Source organism: Penicillium verhagenii (genome assembly GCF_028828195.1).
Source record: "Penicillium verhagenii strain IBT 33310 chromosome Unknown utg000013l_segment0_segment0, whole genome shotgun sequence".
NCBI classification, from domain to species: Eukaryota; Fungi; Ascomycota; class Eurotiomycetes; order Eurotiales; family Aspergillaceae; genus Penicillium; species Penicillium verhagenii.
Window position 1 is genome coordinate 826,045 of NW_026643177.1, and position 22,120 is coordinate 848,164.

A 22,120-nucleotide genomic window follows, 5' to 3' on the forward strand; every position below is an offset into this window, starting at 1 on the left:
ATATTTCAGCCCCAGTCATCGGGATATCTGTACTCGTCTGCTCTGTCATTGCCTATACGATCGTCAAGATGTTCGGATTCAACCGCAAGAACGAGTTCCAGGTCGAGGGCCGTGTAAGTCAAATCTGCCACCTTTCCATCCCAAACCCTCCATCCCAAGCCCCCAACCCTTTCTCCCAACTTTTTTCACTGACTTTTTCATCCAGACTGTGGTCATCACTGGTGGATCTGATGGCATGGGCCGAGCTGTTGCAGGTCAACTGGCCGGTAAAGGTGCACATGTCGTCGTTGTTGCTCGCACTGCCTCCAAGCTTGAGCAAACTGTGGAAGAACTCAAGGTTTGATCCTTCTGCCCCTTTCATGTTCTTTCTGTGATTCTGTGATTCTGTTCTAACATTCATTCCAGTTCAAGGCCTTGAATTCGATCAAGCAGCGATTTATGTACATCTGTGCCGATCTCACCGATGCCTCTGAGTGTGATCGAGTCGTTGCTGAAGTCACTGCCTGGAATGACGGTGCTGCCCCTGATGTCGTTTGGTGCTGTGCTGGATACTGCCATCCCGGCTTCTTTATCGACGTGCCAATCGACCTTCAGCGTCAACAGATGGACACAGTCTACTGGACTGCTGCAAACATGGCCCATGCCACTCTCCGCAACTGGCTTGCTCCTGTTCCCCCCAGTGGCCAGATGCGAAACCCCCGTCGTCACCTCATTTTCACGTGCTCTACTCTTGCCTTTGTCCCGATCGCTGGCTACGGACCCTACTCTCCTGCCAAGGCTGCCATTCGCTCCTTGTCTGACACTCTCAGCCAAGAGATCGAGATGTACAACGGTGCTTACACTCAGCGACACCGCAACACAGCCCCGGCTGCTGATGTCAAGATTCACACCGTTTTCCCCATGGGCATTCTGAGCCCAGGATTTGACAACGAGCAGAAGATCAAGCCCGAGCTGACCAAGATGCTCGAGGAGTCTGACAAGCCCCAGACCCCTGAAGAGGTTGGACAGATCGCCATCCAAGCTTTGGAGCGTGGGGAATACCTCATTACCACCATGTTCGTCGGAAATGTCATGAAGGGTACCGCACTTGGACCCAGCCCTCGCAACAACATCGTCGGCGATACTTTCCTCAGCTGGCTGAGTAACTTGGTCTTCCTTCAGGTCATTCCAGACCTCCGCAACAAGGCATTCAACTGGGGAAAAACCAACGGTCTCCCCCAACAGGTTTGCGCCGAGTAATGTGATCATCCTGATGGTTTATGATTTGGTGACTGTATTATACCCTCTTGCATTCCTTTGTCCTTCTGGCTGTTCGTTCGTTTGGCCTGATCGGCGTCCACCCGTTTGCACCTCAATTTACTTGGGGACTGTATATCCTTAGTATTGATTAGATTCCAAAATTCATTCTTTGTCTTGTGTCTTTGATTTTGTTTCCCAATTCATTCTCCCGCAGTAGACGTAAATAGTATGTGGAATGCGGGTGGCGGTGACGTAGTGGAGATCAGTTCCCTGCCACCCTAGTTTTCTTTCATCTCTTTGCAACCCCTCCACCAGCGAGCTTCAAAGAATCTCATTTTGACAAAGATCTTTGACTCGAAGATGTATTTTTAAATTATTCTTGCCATCCAGTTCATGTCTTAAATCCCTTGATCTGTCGAGGGTAGCAAATCATCTTCCCCCGCATCGTGATCCCCGATCGGCATCCAAACTACATCCAAAACTTTACTCTGGCACATGCATTTTTGCAAGCTGCGGCTGCGATAATATAAATCACAATGGACACCCTATTCTCGCTCCCCATCCTTTCCCTCGTCTTGATCCCCACCATGTCCTCTTATGCGACCAGCCTCAATTTCATCTTTTTCTACGTGACATGGTCGACCCTCGTGCTGTCGCACTCTCCACTTCGCGTCGAGCTAGTCGGTTCAGCCGCTGTACGGCTCACATTTTTCCTGCTACCGTCGGTCATATTCTTCCTGTTCGACGTCCTCACGCCAAGTGCAGCCGTGATAATCAAGGCGCATGGCCAGGCCGGTCTACCTGCCGGTAGGGCGTTCGGTATGGTTCGCGCGAGAGATCTCAAGGTCGCATGCTGGGCGATTTTCAACGTGGTTCTTGCGACCGTTCTACAAGGTGCAATTGAGACACTTCTGGTGCAGGTTCTCCAGGTCCGCAGTGCGGTCAAAGTGTCCATGAAGCTCCCCATGCCGTGGCAGATGGGCCAGGGCCTGGTACTTGGTTTACTGATTCGCGAGGTACGGACCCATTTTCCTCCCTGCTGCTGAACATGTTACTAACTTTACTCTGTCTTGCTAGGGCTTGACCTACTATATTCACCGCTACGGCCTGCATAACCCGAGATCGGTGTTTACTAGGTATCTGAGCCGATGCCACCAGGCATGGTACCATAGTCTGAGGACCCCGTTTCCTCTTACGGCACACTACGACCACCCTTTGGTGTACATCTTCATCCGCTTTATTCCAACTTACTTGCCGGCGCTGCTTCTCCGGTTTCACATGCTTACCTATATCTTCTACCTGACTTTTGTGTCTATTGAGGAAACGTTTGCGTATTGCGGATACACGGTGATGCCAACCAACTTTTTCATGGGTGGGATTGCGCGTCGCACGGATGAGCATTTGATTGGAGAGGGCACAGGCAATTTTGGACCTTGGGGCATTTTGGATTGGGCATTCGGATCGAGCACTACGAGTTCCGCTGGAGCTGGAGAGGATCCCATGGCGGATTTGGATGAGCAGGAGATTGAGAAGCGGGTTCGGGAGACAATGGAGGCTTCGAAGAGAAAGATTCGGGAGGGTACGCTGCGGAGGAATACACGTCCAACCTAGATAGTAGATGATATATTTTTGGTGGGAGTTGGTTTCTGGGCACTAATGTCAACTGGTTAAGTGCATCCGCATAGTACCTACTAATAGTACATAGCACACTGGTACATAGAATTTCCTGGTTCAATACACATGTGTGTACTGATCTCACCCATCCATGTTTGTGTGCACATGTGGGCTGATCGATGCCCATAATGGGTGCCAGTTACATAGTACTTTGAAAGCACGCTATATGTAATGACACATATATATATTTGGATTCGATACATAATCCAGTTCAATGTTATCTCAGCACATTTGGGATTTTTGAGGTTCATTTCTTGAAATTTGAGACAGGTGGAATAAATTCAATGTTGTCCGTTCTCATGGGTGTTGCGTGGCTGATGTTGGGTGCTCTTTATGGATGGTTCGGATAGATGCAATTTGTGGAGATTTAGTACTTCGATGTTCCAGATGTCAATGTTTAGAGTCCCCGGATATCAATGTCAAAAGGATTGATTACGTCGTTATCGCACAAATCGAGGCTCAGTTAAATGTGTCCACTCAATTTAAAGTATTAAAGTATTATTGTATCCAGATGTCTGTGGCTTGTTTCAAATCTACAAAGTACGTCAAGTTACTTAGATAGATTTTACAAGTGCATCCAATGTATAGTAATAAAAATGACCCAATTTTTTGGATTGCCGTCTGTACCTGGGAATTGGAAGAGATGTATGTCATACTGAACATGAAAGAGAATCCAGCGGGGCTGCTGGAGCGAGGTATTTTTTAATCTTTTTTTGTTTGAAGTCTTTCTTCACACCACGGCTCTTTTCCCTCCATTCCCCGAAGAGAAAAGGGAAAGGAGGTCATGCTGAATCGACCGCGCCGAGAGGGGAAAAGGGCTTGGAACAGAGGCAAACAACAGCCGGATATCCGAATTAAACGCAGAAATCCTAGAAACCAGCGAAAAACATGTATAAAACGGATTCCTCTTGGAGTTACATGAATCATGAAACCGCTCCCTCCGTGACGCCAAGGATGCCGATTTGCAACCGAGCCGCCCCTCGTTGAAAGATGAGTCCTCCTCAACTATCTACCGAACCCGCGGCCGCCGCATCGCACTTTTTTACCACTTCATCTCGTGGGGCTTGTCACCGTTACGCAGGCTGAAGGTGGTGGCAAGGTAGCTGCCGAGGAAGTCCTCCTTCTTGATTCCGCCGAGGATGGACTGGTCGATAGCCTTCTGGTCGGTAGCACGGGCACTGGCAACAACCTTCTTCTGTAGAGCGAAATTCACGTTAGTTTGTGATCCATATCAAAGATAAAAGAATAGATTCCTGATCGGAATCGATCATAACGCACCTGGGCCTTCTCGCCCTGCTTGAAGAAAGCGTCCTCAGTCTTCTTCTCAGCGGCCTTCTCCTTGGTGAAGTAGCCGGGAGCGGAGACCTTCTCGATGGTCTTCTGGTCAACAGCGGAGACATCGACCTGCTTGGAGGTGGCGATAACGTAGCGGGCGTTGACACGGCGGAGGGGAACACCGTTGATCTTGAAGGGGCCGGTAACGAGGAGAACACCCTGCTCGAGGTGCTTGAGCAGGATGACACGCTTGCCGCGGAAACGACCAGCGAGGAGGATCAGGACGGTACCGGGCTGGAGGCTCTCGCGGACCTTAGCGGGACGGATGGTCTTGCGAACCTATATGCACAAATCATGTCAGAATATTGAATCTTGAAAAATGTCGAAACAATCGAATGTGTAATGCGCGTGGCATGGGCGGGGTTGGGTTGCCGGAATGAATGCGAAAATGCGATGCGCTTGCATGAGAAGTCTCAAGAAAACTCCACAGTCGTGGCGGGTTGATACCCGATCTCATCAACAAATGTGTCGGTTTTTGTCGTGTAGAGACCCTTCGACCGTCTCCGGGCGCCATTTATCGCATTCATCCCAGTCGCCTTTCCCATGCTCATATCCTTGGCGTTGTTCCTTTCGATTGTTTCGATTGACTTTGTGGTGGTATACGGACCTTCTTGGGCTTCGACTCATCATCCACGGGGTACCACTTCTGAGCCTGCAGGGCCGGGTGCGTCACAGTCCGCTGACCCTTTCCAAACTGCTTCGTCTGGCCAACAGTAGCGTCCGACATCGTGGCTGCTGGGACGGTGTAGGTGGTTGTCGGGTTGGTGGTTGGTGTTGGAGGTTGATGTGCGGACTTGCAAGTGGAGTCTGGTATGAGGGTTTGTGGGAAGCGCAAGCCCTACTTCACGTGATGCAGGGTTAGCCGAGTAGCGTTGGGGGACCGTGATCAGTCAGCAATCTCCTGAGTCACGGGATCGATCGAGCGGGTCTTTGCTCTTCCAAGGTTTAAGTGGGGCCAACGCTGCCCTAACAAAACTCTAGATCCACTTCCGCATGCTAAGTACAAGTCATTTTTCCTTTACTACAAATTTTGGGAATTTGGACAATGTAAAAATTCAGTAAAATATCAAATTCATTCTGTCTCGTTTGAAAACAAATCTTATCAAAGTATGTGTATTCATGTAGTTATTCATGAATGACTTTTGATCCATTGCGCTGAGTGTACATAAGGCTTCAAATGTTGTACATGGATAGTAGGTACTCCGTACTATAAGCCCTTCCTTAGCCCTGTTGAAGTTCCAGGTAATCTGGAACAACCCACCCACCCTTATTGGCATTGGAAAACCTTGCAATGAGCTGAGGTATATGAAGCAAACAAGCCAGCCACGCAATAAAAAGCAAAACTGAGCATGCCCATTCTGACTCAGGCAAGGCGTATCCTATTAGACGAGGATTCATCTTTTGAATTTCATCCACGAATGGTCGCATGACCTTATCGTAATTTGCAAATGCTTGCGGGAGATCATCAGAGTTTCGAATAATCTCACCTGCCAGAACATAAGCACCGACGAGAGACGCGCTGGTTCCCATCCCACTAAATGGCGAGGGGCAATGAGCAGCGTCTCCAAGCAAGACCACCCGACCCTTGGACCATGTACTGGTACGGATCTGAACAACTTCTTGACAGTACCAGTTTTGGGTTGTTTCCATGCCTTTGAGGAATCGATCAATTTGCCACCCAGCGTCGCGATATCGCTGAGTCCAAAACTCCTTTTGTTGTTCTACCGAAGCCCTGTGAATGCTCGAAATTTCAGGAGTAGAATCCCGAAGAGTAAAGTAGACTTGAGTCTCAGTCGGATTGTGTGTTCGGCGCTGGATCATTCGACCGCCCGAGCAGATATAGGATTTCCGTATATTGTTGTCTCCCTCGGCACGTGGAATGAACCAATAAGCCATGTGCACACCCAACCTGAGATATGGATCCGAGTCTGGAGGAATAACAGCTTTGCGAATACGAGATCCTTGGCCGTCTGCTCCAACAAGTATGTCAAACGTATCGGATGAACCATCTGAGAAATGCGCGACGACTTGTTCTTCGTCTTGTTCGAATTGCTCAACTGTCTGGCCGAATATATATTTCACATTGTCTTTTGTAGCATCGTAAAATATACGCACGAGATCACCGCGCATAATCTCATACTCCGATGTCAGAGACTGTGCACCTTTTCCAGACTTGTTGGCCATCAAAGTTGCATGAACTGTCCCTTTGGAATCCACAAATGCCAGGCCGTCTTCGTCGACCAATTTGCTGCGGATGGTCTCTATGAGGCCCATCCGTTTGGCAACTTCAATACCTTGGCCTCGTAGATCAATCTGAGCACCTGTGGCTCTTAAAGCAGGGAAGCGCTCCACCACGACAACGCGATGACCTGCGCGGGCGAGCCAGAAAGCTAGTGCAGGTCCGGCACAACCTCCACCGCAGATGAGTATTTTCAGAGTCATAGCACAGGATGTGTAAGGCCAGAGGAGTTGAAAAATAACGTGTTTATTAACGGAGAGTGGCGTTTGGTTTTAGGGACAGAACAGCGAGACTGGTGTGCCATATATACCCCCGGGTACTACTCAGACGAACTTTGGAGTAGGTACCGGGGATTTGCGGGGATTTACGGTATTTTCAAATCCCGGAGGACTATCGTACTAAGTATCTTATAGTCGGTTTCTAAGGATAGTTGATACCTTAACAGCTGAAGGTGATAAAACTAGACATTAAATTCAGATTCATTTGCCTGGTAATCGAAAGATGATTTCGATTCTTTAATACGTAGGTTGATCATTGTACTGTAGAATCTGAAGTTCTGGAGATCATGACGTTGCTTCCTGATCGGGCTGATAAGATATCGATAAGAACCCGATAACACGTGCCTTGTAGCCTAATTATGAAGGCGGAAACAACGGCAGCCGGTGCGACCACTCAACGCAAGTCAGCTGCTCAACCACAAACACGAACTGACGTATCCTGAAGCTTCTCTCCGCAGACCTTCACGCTTCCTTTCGAAAACCACCTTTTCATCCACCTGGTGTGGAATTTATCATAACAAATCAATCTTTCCCGATCGCTGGCTTGTATAGCGATACTCTTCCATCATGTCGATAGCTCCCATCATTACCTTCAAAGCAGGTATCTGTGATCTGGATGTACGTGCCTCAAACCTCATCAATCGCATCTCGTGTGAACTTCTGAGAAGCCTCTTCCTTATAGTGCAGAACTAACATTTGATTGAACCTTAGAGCTCCACAACCCCTGCTACTGTGAAACCTAAGCCTACCCCGGGCTATATCTATCTCTACTCCGAAGAAGACTTGGTGCACTTCTGCTGGCGGCCTCGCAGCTCGCCCATTAACGAGCCCGATGTCGACCTGGTCATGATCCCTACAGATGGAAGCTTTACGCCCTACACAAAGGACTTGACAAATGGCCGAGTCTTTGTTTTGAAGTTCTCATCTAGCTCCCAGAGGTATCTATTCTGGTTGCAGTCTCAATCCCAACATGAGAATGGCGACGCGAGCTGGTTCAGCCCCCGAGATCTGAAGCTTGGAGAGATTGTCGATGTCTTGTTGCAGGGCGAGGAAGTTGACGTGGAACATGAGATTGCCAACCTCCCCCAAAGACCATCTGGCGGTGATGATGATGAGACCATGGAGGATGTGGAGACAGACCATGATGCAAGCCATCACGGCGCAGGCAGTGGTGGTGCTGGCGCAGACGCCACTGGAGGGGATATTCGCGAGGAAGGCCAGGAGTCGCGTGAAGGTGGCGCTGATGGTGGACGAGCGTAGGTACATATCTCTGCCCGTGGCAATTAGAGCTTATGAAAGTCTGACATGTTTGATTTTTTTTTTCTTCATCTTTTTTTAGAGCAAATGACGCTTCCGATCCATCCTCAGTTGTCCAGGGTTTCTTGCGGTCTCTAGGTGGTCAAAGCCAGTCTCAATCGCCGGGACCCGAGCGACCTGCTACAACCCTTCAGGACCTCTTGCCACCCCCCACCACCCTGCCATTCATTGAAACCGCCGACGAGTCTACTGCCGATCATCTCCTAAGCTTCTTACCACCAGCATTACTTCTACTTGCCCAAGGCAATGCGGAAGCCTCGGAGGCGGACACGGACCCAGAGTTGGCCCAAGCGGCTCTTCTTTCTCTCGACCTCAGTCAAAAGAAAGACATTCTTCGCAAGGTGCTCAGATCTCCGCAGTTCACCCAAAGCTTAGCTAGCCTTACTGTTGCTCTCCGCGACGGTGGACTTCCTAGTATCAGTGAAGCCCTGCAGATTCCAGTGGCCAATGGAGGATTTATGCGTCGGGGCGGTGTACCCGTGGGTGGGGCTCAAGCAGTGGAGGCATTCTTAGATGGCGTTCGGCAACATGTCAAGAAGGATGATTCGAAGATGGAAACGGATTGATATGAATATGCTCCTTTCAATGTTTTAGATTACTAGTACTCACCACAACCTTTACATCTCGATTATGAGAAGAAAATGATTTGAAAGCACATTACATACTCTGTACTATTTTTGGTAACGTTGGCAAACCCCACCAACGTTGTTCCGTTTTTTTCCCCCTTCAAAATGTCTGTTGACTAAGGCCTCGTCATCAACTAAGATAGCGCGATCCGTAAGGGGGGAAAGTGTAATCTCCCGGTGGACCACGGAAATGTCACTAGTATATTTACCTGAGATGTTGAAAAATAAAATAAAAACACTGCTGAATATCCAAATACCAGTAGTCATTGAGTCTTGCAAATACGATATAATTTAATCTATATATGCTTTCTCAGGTCTCAATCTAGAATCTCTCTAGTCTTACATGTAATTCAATATATGAGACAATCAGGCGGTGCAAGCCGATTTCCTCAGCCACCGGATTCGTTGTAATCTGAAAACCAGCCAATCACCATAAAGTGTATTGGCGCTGTTCCCGTTTAGTGGATTTGCGACCGGCAACTTTTTTAGTCTAAACACCTATTCAGCTGCCAAAAATTCACCCAGCTTGGCCCCAATTCTAAGTCTTGGCTTTAGCAATGCTCCGAGCCGAGCGGCTGGTATGAACCGAACTCTCGTGCATCAAATCTTACCTTCTTCACTACTACTCACAATCCCGGAACTACCCCTCGAGTCCCCTGGCCATTTCCCCTCCCAACCGGTCGCGGTTTTGTCACACACAGCCTGCGATGTCGACAGTTCGATAATCATTACCCTTGCCTGACGATGGCGTCGAATAGCCAAACCACTGGCGAGAATGACACTTCCGACCAGATCCCGCTTCAGGATCTGTCCAGATCCGACATCAATGTCCCCGCAGATGGTCATGGCAGAGGCCGCACTAACAGTGTGGGGGGCGGAGTCTTTTCACGACGATCTTTAATGAGTAGAGGGTCGCGCAAACAATACCAGAGCGTTGCAGAGGAGTCGCCGGTCGACTTGGGAAATACAAACAGGAATCCGTTCCAACAACCGAATGAAGACGAAGAGAATGATCTAGGCGCTCTCGCGCAGGCCATGTCGTTCGGCATTACTTTTGACGCGCCGCGTTTATCATTATCAGGCCCCTCAGCCAGACACGATTTCAACGATGGAGCCTCTGATCTCGATAATATACCCTTGGACAACTACAACTCTCATGAACCCGACTATTACGCGCCGCCCCGAGTCGACGAAGACGACACTGCACGCCTGACCGATCCTAGATACCTCCAACCGATCAGCGGTGCCCCTGTCTCAGAAGGTCGACCAAGCAGTGATATTGCTGGCCAATCCATCCGCTCCGGTGATGGATCGCGTTTGGGTGATGATCTCCCTCATTTGGAGGAGGGTTTGCGCCCACGTCGTGGCAGTAGCGCCCGGTCCCGTTCTCTATCCCCATCGAGCCCCGGCGGGGCGCTGCAGCGTGCCAGTTCGATGGTGAAATCCATGTCACAGCGAGTGGTCAACTTGAGTAATGAACCGGAAGTTGTGCAACAATCAATTGAACGAGAGGAGTCTCATAAAAATTCACGCCTGGAGGGACCCCCAGTTCTACCTGCAATGACCGATTTCGCCCATGATACCGACCCCGGACTGCCGCCGAGAGACAACCGGACGTCAAGTACTATGTGGAAGTACCGAAATAATCCTTTCCGAGGCAGATCGCTGAACATTTTTGGACCCAATAACCCTTTGCGACTTTGGCTTTGCGATATCCTCGTTCATTCATACATGGAGCCTTTCATTTTGGTAGTAATTGTGATTCAAACTATCTTGCTGATCGTGGAATCTTCACAATCGGTGTTCAACCGACCTTGGGCAGTACGATGGGGCCACTCCCCATTAGATTATGTGTTTTTTGTTATTTTCATTATCTACACCCTCGAAATTGCCGCCAAGATCTTGGTCTCTGGTTTCTTATTCAACCCGAGGGAGTATAGCACGCTCGACCGGAACATTGGAATTAGGAAAGCCATGGCAGAGAAGGCCAAGAACCTCATTACTCCTCATCGGCAGACGACCAAGAAAAAAGTCTCATTCCTGCAACCCGAGCCCCAAGCCTCTATTTTGCGGACGTTCACTGGAATGAATGCATTGGATGAGCAAACCTTCGACGATCCTCTCCACAAACGCCGTTCTCGACTCGCCCACCGTGCGTTCCTTCGACACTCGTTCAACAGACTAGATTTCGTGGCAGTCATCGCCTATTGGGTCTCCTTTGTCCTTTCGCTACATGGCCTTGAGGCCGCCCATCAGCTTTACATCTTTCGAATGCTGAGTTGTCTTCGAATTTTGCGACTTCTTTCTCTTACAAACGGAACCTCTGTAATTCTTCGAAGTCTGAAAAGAGCTGCTCCTCTTCTTGTGCATGTCGCATTTCTCATTGGATTCTTTTGGCTTCTATTTGCGATTGTTGGTATACAGAGTTTTAAATCCAGTTTGCGGAGAACCTGTGTCTGGATCGACCCTGAGGGAATTTCCAATTTCACCTCGAACGATGCATACGGTACTCTTCAATTTTGTGGCGGGTATCTTAATAGCACCACGGGTGAGAACATGCCTTGGCTTGATGCCTCCGGTACTGTTCTGGGTAGTTCTTCCGCCAAAGGCTATATATGCCCTGCAGGTTCCCTGTGTGTTGAAGGCACGAATCCCTATAATGGAACAGTGAGTTTTGACAACATCCTTCAATCATTGGAGGCGGTCTTTGTCATCATGAGTTCCAACACATTCACCGATTTGCTTTACTACACCACCGACAGCGATTATCTCGCAGCGGCGCTGTTTTTTGCCTTTGGCCTTGTCATTCTCAGCCTGTGGTTGGTGAACTTGCTCGTTGCGGTCATTACTCATTCTTTTCAAGTCATTCGAGAGGAAAGTAAACGCAGTGCTTTTGCTGTCCAACAAATCGACAATATCGAAGAAGATAACACCACCACTCGAAAAGTAAGCACGCTGAAAAGATTTTACGACAAGACTGAATACCTTTGGATTCTCATCATTGTCTACGACCTAATCATTCAAGCATTGACGAGTTCAACCATGGGAGAAGACCGAGCCAGCTTTATCTCAAACACCGAGCTGGTGATCACGCTCGTTTTCCTGCTTGAAATTGTCTTGCGATTTGCATCCGATTGGCGTGCATTCCATGTGAAACGCCGAAATTGGTTTGACCTGCTTCTTGTTATTGTCACTTGCATCATTCAAATACCCCCCATCAAAAACTCGGGGCGTGCTTATACCGTCCTGACTCTCTTTCAAATTCTTCGGGTCTACCGAGTTGTACTGGCAATCCCCGTGACCAAGAAACTTATTTTGGTTGTCTTCCGAAACACCGTTGGTTTACTCAACCTGATATTTTTCCTTTTTTTGATGACTTTTCTCGCTGCCATCTTTGCAACGCAACTCTTTCGCAGCCAGATCCCTTCCGAGGATCCATCGGGAAACTCCATCATGATCACATTTGCCGATATCTACAACTCGTTCCTGGGTATGTATCAGATATTGTCGAGTGAAAATTGGACAACTATTTTGTATAATGTTACCGCATATACCACCCACTTCAATACTGCGTGGATTTCCGCCTCATTCATCATCATGTGGTTCATCGTGGCCAATTTCATCATACTGAACATGTTCATTGCGGTCATTCAAGAGAGTTTTGATGTGTCAGAGGATGAGAAGCGTCTTCAGCAGGTTCGGGCATTTTTAGAACAGAAGCATATCGGGCAAGCTACTCAAGGAAACCTTGCGCTTTCGAAGATCCTTCGCTTGGGTCGTGATTCGGATCGCTTCAAGGACCCGCTTGATCATGGACCCGCTGCCTTGGAAATGTTGCTGAAGGATGCCGTTGTCCGTGAATTCCTTGATGAAGAAGAGGAAATTCTAGAAGAGGGGTCAGAAAACCAGAGCAGAGAGAATGCAATTCCTGATGGTGCGATAGCGGAGACTACCGACCCAGGTTTCATCTCGCAAGCCATGGCCAAAGCGAATGCACTCATTATGGGTCGGGAGCCTAACCCATTCTACTCGAAGCTCAAATTCTCCCGGGCCTATGAAGACCTAGACCCAAGAACCATGGCCAGAGAAGTTGTCTCAGCGGCCGAGGCGAGAAAGCGTGCACAGCGAGAGTATCTTATAAAACATCCTAAATACAACAAGTCGCTTTACATGTTTGGGCCACACCACCCAGTCAGAAAGTTGTGCCAGCGAATCGTTGGGCCTGGACGCGGCAACCAACGAGTTGAAGGTGTGGATCCATATAAACCAGTGTGGTATACATTCTCAGCTATCATTTACACGGCAATTGTGGCCATGGTGCTTCTTGCATGCATCACGACTCCATTGTATCAAAGACAATATTTCCGTACTAACCGCAACTGGTTCGTCTACACCGACATGGGCTTTGCAGTCGTCTTCACCGTCGAGGCAACTATCAAGGTGATTGCGGATGGTTTCTTCTGGACACCCAATGCATTCTTTCGCAGCTCTTGGGGTTTCATTGACGGAATTGTATTGGTCACTCTCTGGGTTAACGTCGGAAGTTCTCTATACAAGGACTTCAGTATCTCCAGACCCATCGGTGCTTTTAAAGCGCTGAGAGCTCTGCGTTTGCTGAATGTCAGCGATAGTGCCAAAGACACTTTCCACTCTGTTATCATCCTAGGGGGAATGAAGGTCGTTGCTGCAGCTGCGGTATCCTTGAGTTTCCTGATTCCCTTCGCCATCTACGCCCTCAATCTATTCAATGGACAACTCTTAACCTGCAACGACGGTGACTTTTCGGGCAATTTGACGTTTTGTGTCAATGAATACTATAGCTCGCCCTACAACTGGGATGTCATTGGCCCCCGAACTGTGACCAACACTTACTATGACTTTGACAATTTCGGCGACTCCCTCTTCATTCTTTTCCAGATTGTCTCTCAGGAAGGTTGGATCGATGTCCAAGAAAGCGTGATGAGTATTGTCGGCCATGGTTTGCAACCACAAGACAACTACGCCCCCGCCAACGGCTTCTTCTTTGTTGTCTTCAACCTTCTTGGAGCCGTGTTTGTTCTGACGCTGTTTGTGTCTGTTTTCATGCGCAACTACACAGAACAGACTGGCGTTGCCTTCTTGACTGCCGAACAGCGATCTTGGCTCGAGTTGCGGAAACTCCTTCGACAAATTTCGCCCTCAAAAAGGTCCCTCAATGACAAGAGTGCCCAGTGGCAGCAATGGTGCTATCGAATTGCAGTGAAAAAACATGGGCGGTGGGCGCACTTTGTCACTGCAACTCTCTGTCTACATTTGATCCTTCTGGTGCTTGAGTTCTATCCAGAGCCTGAAGTGTGGGAGATGTCTCGTTGTAAGTTACCATCCTATGTTTTTCCGGGGTGAGAGGCCTTTACTAATCGTACACAGCCATTTTGTTCTTCGTCTTCATGTTCGTCTACTTGGCTAATGTTGTGATTCGATTTGTCGGTCTTGGGTGGCATCGGTTCAGTCGAAGCTCATGGGATCTATACTCCCTCGTAGTTGTACCTGGTGCATGGATCACGACTATCTTGCACATCGCTTTATCGACACAGGCTGTTCTCGAGATGAACAAACTGTTCCTCGTCGCCATCGCTTTGCTTCTTATTCCACGAAACAACCAGCTGGACCAGCTGTTCAAGACAGCCGCAGCTAGTCTGCCAGTCATTGGCAACCTTCTTGCCACCTGGTTCGTCCTGTTTCTAGTATTTGGCATTGCCATGAACCAAGCCTTTGGCCTCACGAAGTTTGGGAGCAACGAGAGCAGTAATCTCAATTTCCGCGACGTTCCCAAATCCCTTATTCTACTCTTCCGATCCAGTTGCGGAGAGGGTTGGAACCAGGTCATGGAGGATTTTGCCACCATGGAACCACCTTTCTGCACATATAGTTCCGACTTCCTTGAAGACGACTGCGGCAGTGCCGGCTGGGCTCGATCTCTATTCATCGCGTGGAACATCATCAGCATGTACATCTTCGTATCACTATTCGTCTCGCTTATCTTCGAAAGTTTCTCTTACGTCTACCAAAGAAGCAGTGGCCTATATGCGGTGAACCGTGAAGAGACCCGCCGCTTCAAACATGCCTGGTCAACTTACGATCCGGATGGCACTGGTTTCATCTCGAAAGAGCAATTCCCTCGGTTGCTGGGAGAGCTCTCCGGTATCTTCTCGATGCGCATTTATGACGGCGAATTCACTGTTGGTGCGATTCTAGATCAGTGTCGAATTAATCGCCGAGACTCGGTTGTCTCTTTCCGCTCCTCCCTACATATGCGCTCGCAGGATTCCTTGAATCCGATGATGCAACCCAACGGGGAGAACATTGTCGACGAGGTCGACCTGAAAGAGCTTAACCGCATTCTCAATCGCATCCCAGTCAAGACCATTCGAGAGCGGCGGCAGCGGCTCAATACCTTTTACGAAGAGGTCCTTGTATCAGCAGACCCAGACCGTGGTATCTCCTTCCATCAATGCCTGATGATCCTCGCCCATTACAATGTCATCAGCGATAGCAAGAGTCTGCGTCTGGAAGAATTCCTCCGGCGCCGAGCACGCCTGCAACGTGTGGAGGAAGCCGTCCGCCGCAACACCGTGGTCGGTTTCTTTGACACTCTATACTGGTCCCGTCAATTCCGCCGTGCCATTGACCGCAAGAAGAGCTCTCGCATGACGGCCATTCCTCAATTCACGGTCCCCGAGATCTATGTCGATGACCCCGTGGATGATTCCGAAGATCACGAGGAGCCCGCTCCCGGCACCATGACGCCGCAAACCCAGCCTGATCTTGACGGGCCATTTGCGCCAATGCTGTCGCCTTCCTCTACCTTCCATCGCCGCGCCGAATCCAGCCCTACTGCCAACCGGCACGACCTGCCTCGCCTGGACACTACCATGAGCGGTGGTCGCGCGTCGGGTACTAGCACCCCGACGGACTGGGCAAGTATAAGTCCTTCGCGAACCCCGCGCCATATGTATGGCGAACGCGGGTCGTTCGACTCTGGTGAACGCCGTGACTCTGCTACGGGTACCGATCCTGGCCGCCAAAGCACCATGAACGTGCAGGATGTGATGCACTCGCTGGATAACTCCGTCTGGGGTGAGAGTATCCGGCGTAGCTTCACACAGCAGCGGCGGTCTGGGGATCATGGATCCGCCGAGCGATCTAACCGGTCTACCCAATCCACTGAGAAGGGTTCACCTTAATGTATTGATGTTGATGTCTCCCATGAAGAGACGAGTATGGATCTACGACCGACAGATGGATTGGACGAATTGTTTCAGTCTTGGACATTCTTCTATCTTCCTCTTCTCCCTTCTCTTTTTTGTTTTTGCTCCTGCAAGTTGATTTACAGTAGAGGAGAGTTTTCCATTGTTTAGATTTTGTTTTTCGATTTCCCCCCTGTACAATACCCTCAGTCCTGGCATCCATTGGAAGCATCTTGCATAGCAGCGGCGTGGGATTTAACCATTTCCTTATATCCCAAGTGTTCTTTTTTCTCTCTCGCTATCTCCTTTATTGATCCTATAAATGGTTTTCTCCTTCAATAGATTGTGATGTTATGTACATCCAAGTACCCCATAGAAACGTTTTCAATATCGGGGGTGGCTGAATCAAGTGGGTCCGAACTATTGGATCGTCGTATATAGCCGAATTCAGTATGAGGTATGAGGCTGGTAAGAAGCTTGGAACACGAGATACGCACCCATTGCCTATGTAGGCAATAGAACAAGAAAAGAAATAGAGATGTGACAATTAGTATGTGATGTTCTCGGAAGTTGATGTATTAAGGGCGTGGACTTTCCCGAAAGCGGGAATCCTTGAAATCCAGGCACAAAGCCATTCATCCGGATGCGTTCGTTCTCCCGCATCCGATATCCATTTCGTGTCTCAACCTCCCTGCAGCTCCATCCTTGCAGTATGAGCCTTATATTTTCCAAGGTTCTTTTGATACTTATAACCTAAGCTTCCATCCTGGATTTGCTTACCTTTCCTCCTGTTACGTTCCAACTTACTTCTCTTGCGAGCTGAACCAGTACTTGATCTCATCTGTAGATCCCGCTCCCGCATTCCACATACATCACCAAAACCAATAACAACAAAACGGATATTCAAAGAGAGAAAGAAATTCGCAAAGAAACAGCGCGACCAAATTCAACATGGACCAACTACCCACTCCATTCTCTCCTCTCCAAACATCTCGCCCATCAACAAGCGATACTTCAAGCCCACCAAGCTCCCGAACAACCTCCCCACCCTCTTCACCAACCTCCACATTCCGCCACCGGGCTAGAACCACCAGCAGAGGGCAAATCACTTCGTCACCACACCACCTCTTCAACCTGTCTTTCCAACCTCATCAAAATCAACCTTCGATTGCTCCCACATACCATCAAAACCACGACGACCACCACTCCACAGCCATATCTACATCTGCATCCAATGATGGCGCATATGCACACCCCCACGCAGTGAGCGTTCTGCCCTGCGCTGTCTTACGTGGTCGATCCTCGCTTATGGTCATTCGCCGCAGACCATCTGCTGTGGAGCTTGTGCTAAGCGAAGAGCGCTCAAGGTGCGATGATGATTCGATCGAGAGGCAGGGATTGGATCTCATGGAGCCCAGGCCCGTCGAAATGAAGATGAATATGAATATGGGCATGAGCATGAACACCAACATGCACGTGGCGATCGACTCAAATATGAAGGTCCAATCAGCGGCTTTGAGTTCAAATGGAGGTAGCGTCCCACAACAGCAACACCAACCACCTCGTTATGTTATGGGTGGCATTTTCGAGGTGATGGAGGGTCGGGAATAGGGATTCTCTTATTTTAAATCCTTTAATTTGTCTTTATCTTTCTCTCGTTCCGTCATTTGACGCTCATTTTCTGCATTGGAAGTGACGTATCGAAGTGACGTATCGATTCATAAATTTTGACTTGTATACTTAAGGGGCTAGCGAAGCATGTACAGATTGCACGAGCCATATATACACGCTCGGCTTACTCTGTTGGCGTTTACTTTTGTGTTTTCAATATACCTTTTACTTTTTTCTCCTACTAAAATCAATATTGACCTACTGATCTGACGGAAAATTGAGTAAAAAAAAGACATTAATGATGCTTTTTAATCCACGCCCCCATAATGCATGGGCTGTGGCCACCGGGGTATCTCGGAATATGTTCATAATAAATACACTGCGCCTGGTTTTGATGCAAAGCAGCACTCGCTATGCAGACGCCAAACAAAAAGATGAACCAACAAATGATGCAGTGACAAAAATATGGAGCAACAAATGATGAAGTAACAAACAGATGCAACAAAAAAGAGATGCAACAAAAAAGAGATGCAACAAAAAAAAGATGCAACAAAAAAAAGGTACAAGAATAAAAATACAACAAAAAAAGAAAAACACACCACACCACACCACACCACACCACACACGCCCAGGCACACACACACACCAGTCGCACCTGGACACACCCACCACAACCCCGCATCCCAACACCCGGGGGGACAGACAAAGGCCGAAAGATACGGACCCAGCAAGACACAGGCTAGACAGCCCGGCCTCACCTTCACCATACCTTCGCCTTGCCTTTCTGGGTGCCCCGAACACCCGGTCCCTGCTTACGGGCATTTGGCCATAACTGGCCACGGCACTCCTTCTCGCCACACAGACACTTGACCGCGTGCGGATCAATGATCTTCGACCCATCCCAGAAGGGATTATAGTCGAAGGTCAACTCCGTACCCGCGGGAATGTCGCGCAGTGCAAAGAAGGCCAAGGAGTAAAGGTTCTCATCCCCATGCTCCGTCGTGGAGACGGGGATGATCTTGCAATTCGGGTTGCAAGAGTGGTTGATGAAACGGGTCGGAGACCCGAACTTCTGGCCGTCGATCACGTAGAAGGTTCCCTTCTCGCTCTCGACTTCGGCCTCGCCGTCCGAGTCGTTCTTCTCCGTTTTCCAGTCCAGGGCGAACAGGTATGATTGGCCCATCTGGTTCGCGGCCTCGCGGGCGTCGGCTTCCTCCTCGGTGATGACCTCGCCAAGGTAACGGTCGATGAATTGACCAGTTACGATGGGGTCGGGAGAACGGATGCCTAGAAGGGAAGAAACGAAGGTCAGCATTCAGATTCAGATTCAGATTCAGATTCAAATCAGATTTGAGTTGAAGAGAGAGGTGAGGTGAGGTGAGAGTGGCGGGGGGATGAGTCGTTTACTTACCACAGCCACGCTGTCCGGCGTTGAAGACCTCAAATCGGACCTGTCGGCCCTGCTGGACTACTGTGTTCCAGCACTTCCCCTTGCAGCTGCAGAGCCCGCAGCACTCGACGATTTTTGAACGTCGTTCCAGGAATTTGGGGTCCAGGACGAACAGTTCGTCGTCAGAGGCCGATGGGCGGTACGTACGGATCTTCGTGTTCGTGTCTTCTTCTTCGAAGAGACAGTCGCAGCTGGAAGGATCGCAAGGACCGGTGCAGTTGCAGCCCGAATTGAAGCCCGGCTCGACACGACTCACGCCATCAAGGAGGACGTAGTCGTTGACGAAGTCAAAGGTGGAAGATAGCATGGTCAGCTTATTGTCGTCGATATTGAAAACGACTTCAGGTCCTTTGATACCCTTGAGTCTCTTGTCGAGGTAATTGCGGAGCATTTCAATCTCCGACTGGGCTGAGGGGGATTTTTGATCGGAATCAAATCCGATAGGGAGTGATATTTCGTTTCGGTCAATTTTCTCGCGTTTCGGATAGGCTCTTTGGAGGGCCTTCGCCTTGAGAACAGACTCAATGGGGTAATACTTCTCGGACATGCCCATCTTTTCCTTTGCAGGGGTGCGAGGCTTGAGAAGAAGTTTCACTTTAGCAGAAGGGGTTGGTATCACAACCTGAGGAACGGGACTAGATGTCAGGGGTCCAGGTGAGGTGGCTGGAGTTGCCTGGGTGGAAGATTGTTTGACAGACTGAGTATTGGGGCTTAAAGAGGCACCGGGCAGTAATTTTTGCTTGGTGGTTTTCTTGTTAGGCAGTTGGACTTCTGGGCTCATGGGCCTTTTCTTGAGAGTCAACTTCAACCTTATGGTCGGAGAGGTAAGCAGGCTTTTTTCGTCTGGGCTATCGGCCTCATCTGGTGGTGACAACTTTAGGCTCTTCTTAGATACAGAGTCAGATAACGGACTGGCCGATCTCTTTGCCGGACGTCGTTTAGCCAAGTCTGCGGTTTTGTCATCTTGAGCTGGCGGCTGATCTGATTCATCAGAGCCATCTAACGTGGCCAAGATACGGGCGACCAAGGAACGAGAGACCAAGCTAGGAGGTTCGGGTTCAGAACCCTCATCAGTCTTTGGTTTTATGGGACTAGGCGAGTTCTCCAAGCGGGCTGGCTGGTTCTGAGCCACAGGGGACGCCGCTGCCGAACCCTGAGGTTGGGCCTGAAGCTGCAAAAGCCCATAATTAGTGTCACTGGTCCTAACCCCGCTGGTGAATGATATGCCGTGGAACGGGTACATGATTGTGCAGATCAAGTAACATCCGTGGACGAAGCCAGGATAAGCCAGGATACGAATCGCGAACAGGGATGCCGAGACACGGGTAGCTTTGGCCCCGGGGGAGGCAGGTACGACCACCCACACCTCTCCCGCTAGGGGTCTCGCTAGGTGAAACGGAAGGGCCAGACACCCGAATTCCAATTTCGAACCAAGAATGTGAAAAAAACAAGGGAATGTGATGTGGGGGAATTTGCACGAGTCAACTGGTGATATATATATGTGTGTTGTGTGTGTGTATATAAGTGTATGTATAGTCCGCTCCCCTCGACGGCGAGGTCTAGCAAGAGTGACATATACACATGCACATACACACACGCATATATATATATACACGGTGGCGATAGCAGTCAAGTGAAGAGCGTTAAAAATGGGAAAACTCACCGGAACCTCATCCCCTTCATTGTCTATGGTGAGATCAATGAAATCCATGGCCTTCTCCAGGGGATTTTTCGCAACTTTGGGTTTCGAGGACATAGTGAATTCGGATTCACTACTAGCCATCGACTAATACGATGACGATAGTCGAAGACAGTGATGGAAATGATGATTAGGGAGCAGGAGAGTTTTTAAAAACACATAGAAGTGGGGCGTGCGCTTAAAGAAACAAAGAAATTGGCAATTGGCAAGGGGAGGGGAGTCGACGAGGGAGAAAACGAATTTGGGGGAAGAATCGTGAAGTGAAAGATAGACGGTGGTTTGCGTGCCGCGTGCGAATAACGTCAAAATTTCTTCTTAGGTTCGGGGCACGACAATACTACTTGTGGTGGTGGCAGGCCCTCACCCAAAAACACCCAAAATTAATGCCTAGAGGCCTATGGAGGCAACGCGCGCCTTTAGAACATCAGAAATTAGGGATCTGTAGCTAAGAGGATTTTTATTAGTGGAAATACGATAGGAAAGGGGGTGGTCCGAGCGTCTCTTGCTGAGTCATCATGTTTTATATCAATGTTTGCTAATTAGATATATGGTTTTATGTTAAAAAATGTATCTAGTTGAATATTTCGGATTTTGAAATATATCGGAAATAATTCTAAGAAGTTTTTCCAGAGTTGGAGCTTAGGGGAGGTTAAGTGGATCAGTAGGTCAGGAATATCAAAGTAGGCGCTAGCGTGGCGTGGTGAGGCAGGCCACACTTGGGGGAATTCTAGTTATATGTGTTTTATTGGATAAGAACAGCCGTGTGATTAACCCGCAGGCGGCAGTATGTAACCGAGCTTTGTGTTGAAACGTAGTTTGTCTAGTCACTAACATTAAATAAGACGGCCAGCTACATAAGTCTCGCTTGGGCACTGAAACCTTCTAAAATTGTTATTTAAGTTATTATAATTATCAATAAAGAAAATTAAATGCCCTATAAGCTAATCTAGCCACCAATATATAAGAAATTAATCCTTAAAATCATAATTTAGGGGCGCTATATCACGTGCCTCCCGGCACCACGTGATGCATTCATTGTATCCACTTTTCTGTGCTGGACCAGTCACCAATGAGCATTGAAAGGATGTGATGTTAGTTAGCAAATCTGATGACTAGGCAATACATATAGTTATAACTAAAACCAATTTCTGGGAGATGTAATATATTCTAGGTCAAGAATGGTTAGTTCTCTATTGATTTTATAAGAAGTAGAATAACAGTGGTTCAATAAGCAACATGCTAATTAATGGGCTATCAAGGACCTAGAGGCCGGGGGTTTGTTGGGCGCCAAATCGCGATAACGATAACAATATTTTGGGCCCGGATGCCGAGCCGTAGGCAGCACTTTAGGCGTTGTTATAGGTGCCCCCACCTATAATTGCTGAATATTGACCCTAAAACCTATCAACTGGTTATGGCAATGCGT

General features: G+C 48.7%; 8 protein-coding genes across 8 annotated transcripts; 5 read left to right on the plus strand and 3 right to left on the minus strand.

The window, feature by feature from the left end:
- Positions 1–68: 68 nt before the first annotated feature.
- ksrA (3-dehydrosphinganine reductase) lies at positions 69–1,239 on the plus strand (the record flags this gene model as incomplete). The annotated part of the gene is made up of 3 exons (XM_057170952.1): positions 69–113; positions 206–337; positions 406–1,239. 3 exons carry the CDS (start codon positions 69–71, stop codon positions 1,237–1,239), a joined length of 1,011 nt encoding a protein of 336 aa, XP_057015673.1.
- A 536-nt stretch (positions 1,240–1,775) lies between these two features.
- On the plus strand, positions 1,776–2,850 carry N7466_011564 (sterol desaturase family protein; the record flags this gene model as incomplete). Its single annotated transcript, XM_057170953.1, has 2 exons — positions 1,776–2,255; positions 2,317–2,850. 2 exons carry the CDS (start codon positions 1,776–1,778, stop codon positions 2,848–2,850), a joined length of 1,014 nt encoding a protein of 337 aa, XP_057015674.1.
- A 1,105-nt stretch (positions 2,851–3,955) lies between these two features.
- On the minus strand, positions 3,956–4,975 carry N7466_011565 (60S ribosomal protein eL6; the record flags this gene model as incomplete). Its single annotated transcript, XM_057170954.1, has 3 exons — positions 3,956–4,108; positions 4,192–4,527; positions 4,856–4,975. 3 exons carry the CDS (start codon positions 4,973–4,975, stop codon positions 3,956–3,958), a joined length of 609 nt encoding a protein of 202 aa, XP_057015675.1.
- Positions 4,976–5,469: 494 nt separating this feature from the next.
- N7466_011566 (FAD/NAD(P)-binding domain-containing protein) lies at positions 5,470–6,690 on the minus strand (the record flags this gene model as incomplete). The annotated part of the gene is made up of 1 exon (XM_057170955.1): positions 5,470–6,690. One exon carries the CDS (start codon positions 6,688–6,690, stop codon positions 5,470–5,472), a length of 1,221 nt encoding a protein of 406 aa, XP_057015676.1.
- Positions 6,691–7,332: 642 nt separating this feature from the next.
- Positions 7,333–8,648, plus strand: N7466_011567 (uncharacterized protein; the record flags this gene model as incomplete). The annotated part of the gene is made up of 3 exons (XM_057170956.1): positions 7,333–7,383; positions 7,477–8,021; positions 8,105–8,648. The coding sequence occupies 3 exons, from the start codon at positions 7,333–7,335 to the stop codon at positions 8,646–8,648; spliced, it is 1,140 nt and encodes a 379-aa protein (XP_057015677.1).
- An 804-nt stretch (positions 8,649–9,452) lies between these two features.
- On the plus strand, positions 9,453–15,931 carry cch1 (calcium channel protein CCH1; the record flags this gene model as incomplete). The annotated part of the gene is made up of 2 exons (XM_057170957.1): positions 9,453–14,058; positions 14,115–15,931. The coding sequence occupies 2 exons, from the start codon at positions 9,453–9,455 to the stop codon at positions 15,929–15,931; spliced, it is 6,423 nt and encodes a 2,140-aa protein (XP_057015678.1).
- A 954-nt stretch (positions 15,932–16,885) lies between these two features.
- N7466_011569 (uncharacterized protein) lies at positions 16,886–17,545 on the plus strand (the record flags this gene model as incomplete). Its single annotated transcript, XM_057170958.1, has 1 exon — positions 16,886–17,545. The coding sequence occupies one exon, from the start codon at positions 16,886–16,888 to the stop codon at positions 17,543–17,545; it is 660 nt and encodes a 219-aa protein (XP_057015679.1).
- A 760-nt stretch (positions 17,546–18,305) lies between these two features.
- clrD (uncharacterized protein) lies at positions 18,306–20,238 on the minus strand (the record flags this gene model as incomplete). Its single annotated transcript, XM_057170959.1, has 2 exons — positions 18,306–18,832; positions 18,957–20,238. The coding sequence occupies 2 exons, from the start codon at positions 20,236–20,238 to the stop codon at positions 18,306–18,308; spliced, it is 1,809 nt and encodes a 602-aa protein (XP_057015680.1).
- Between the last annotated feature and the right edge of the window lie 1,882 nt (positions 20,239–22,120).